The sequence below is a fragment of the Corylus avellana genome, chromosome 10, assembly GCF_965113065.1.
Source record: "Corylus avellana chromosome 10, dhCorAvel1.hap1.2, whole genome shotgun sequence".
In the NCBI taxonomy this organism is placed as follows: Eukaryota; Viridiplantae; Streptophyta; class Magnoliopsida; order Fagales; family Betulaceae; genus Corylus; species Corylus avellana.
Genome location: NC_142499.1, coordinates 4,414,242 through 4,415,756, shown reverse-complemented (window position 1 = coordinate 4,415,756; position 1,515 = coordinate 4,414,242). Strand labels below are relative to the sequence as shown.

At 47.2% G+C, this 1,515-nt stretch overlaps 1 protein-coding gene across 1 annotated transcript; it reads right to left on the bottom strand.

Moving 5' to 3' along the window:
* Positions 1 to 216: 216 nt before the first annotated feature.
* LOC148583269 (uncharacterized) lies at positions 217 to 849 on the bottom strand. The gene has a single exon (XM_088511061.1). The coding sequence runs from the start codon at positions 847 to 849 to the stop codon at positions 217 to 219; it is 633 nt and encodes a 210-aa protein (XP_088367187.1).
* Positions 850 to 1,515: the final 666 nt, after the last annotated feature.

Sequence of the window (1,515 nt, the reverse complement as noted above, 5' to 3'; positions counted from 1 at the left end):
CCACCGCTTTAGCATCTCCCTCAAAGTGAATATTCTGAAGAGCCATAGCCTTGCTCAATTTGACCGCCATCAAGGCTGCATAGGCTTCTGCAGCTAAAGGGGTTAGATAGCCCTGACGAGACATGCACTTAGCCAATATCAGCTGCCCCCTTTGATCTCGGATCACCACTACCCATCCCATGACGCCACGCCTTGGTTCCAGGGAGGCGTCCCAATTCACTTAAACCAGCTCGGGTTGGGCAACCTCCACAAACCTGGAGAAGCATCCGCAATAACTGGAATAGGTGTCTCTCGCTGCACCAAAGCGGCTTGAAATTCTTCTATCGCTTGGGCAGTCCTCCGAACCAAGGTCTGAGGTGAAATCATAGATCTTCCGAAGACTACATCATTTCGTCTCATCCATATACGTCTGACCAGTCCAGCAAACTGAACCATTTCCTCCACCGAGCACTTGTTGAAAAGGTTCTCAACCACCAGCCTGAAGCTCGTTCCCTCGAAAGAGCTCTTCTGAATTTTAGCACACCCCAAGCTCCACACGTCCATTGCAGACGGAAATCGCCACAGAATATGATGGGTAGACTCCACCTCCAGTCCACACAAGGGGCACGAAGAATCAGAAACAATCTTCTTATGGCATAAATTTTCTTTTGTGGGCAATATGTCATGACTAGCTCGCCAAAGAAATTTTTTTTCTTGAGGAGGAATCGGCAAAGCCCATAACCTCTTCCAAAACAACATGGATCCCTCTATTGACAAACATCCAGCCTTGCCTCTATTTCGCACCTCCTGCTGCAAATTGTATGTACTCTTGGCAGAGAACTTACCATTGGCCGTGCCTCGCCATATCATAGTGTCAGGTTGGTTCGAACAGCTTGGTGGGATGGCCAGGATCAACTGAACTATATCGGGATCAAAGATGGAGACTAACAACTGATGATTCCACCATTTCGGCTCCTATTTCCAGCAGCTCACTAACGGTAGCATCAGGATCTAGAATTTTCAGGGGAGAGCTAATCCAATAAGAGCTATTGATGGGAAGCCACCGATCATGCCAAATCCTTATGTTAGAACCATTCCCCACCCGCCAAATCAGTCCTTCCTTAAGGAGATTGCATGAGCTATGTATGCTACGCCATGCAAAGGAGGGCCGACGTCCAACTTTTGCTTCCAAAACTGAAGACCCCGGGTAGTATTTGGCCTTCATTAATTGAGCCACTAAGTTGTCCGGGTTATTCCATAGCCTCCAACTTTGTTTGGCTAAAAGTGCCAAATTAAAACAGGTAAAGTCACAGAATCCCATCCCCTCGGAAGCTTTTGATGTGCCCATACGATCCCAGCTCATCCAGTTTACCCCTACATCTTTCCCACACTGGCCCCACCAAAATTTACGCATATACCTGTTAATCTCAACACATAGAGCCTTCGGGATAAGGAAGAGGCTCATACAATAGTTGGGAATTGCCTGAATTACCGCTTTGAGTAATATTTCTTTGCCAGCCTGCGATAGAAACTTTA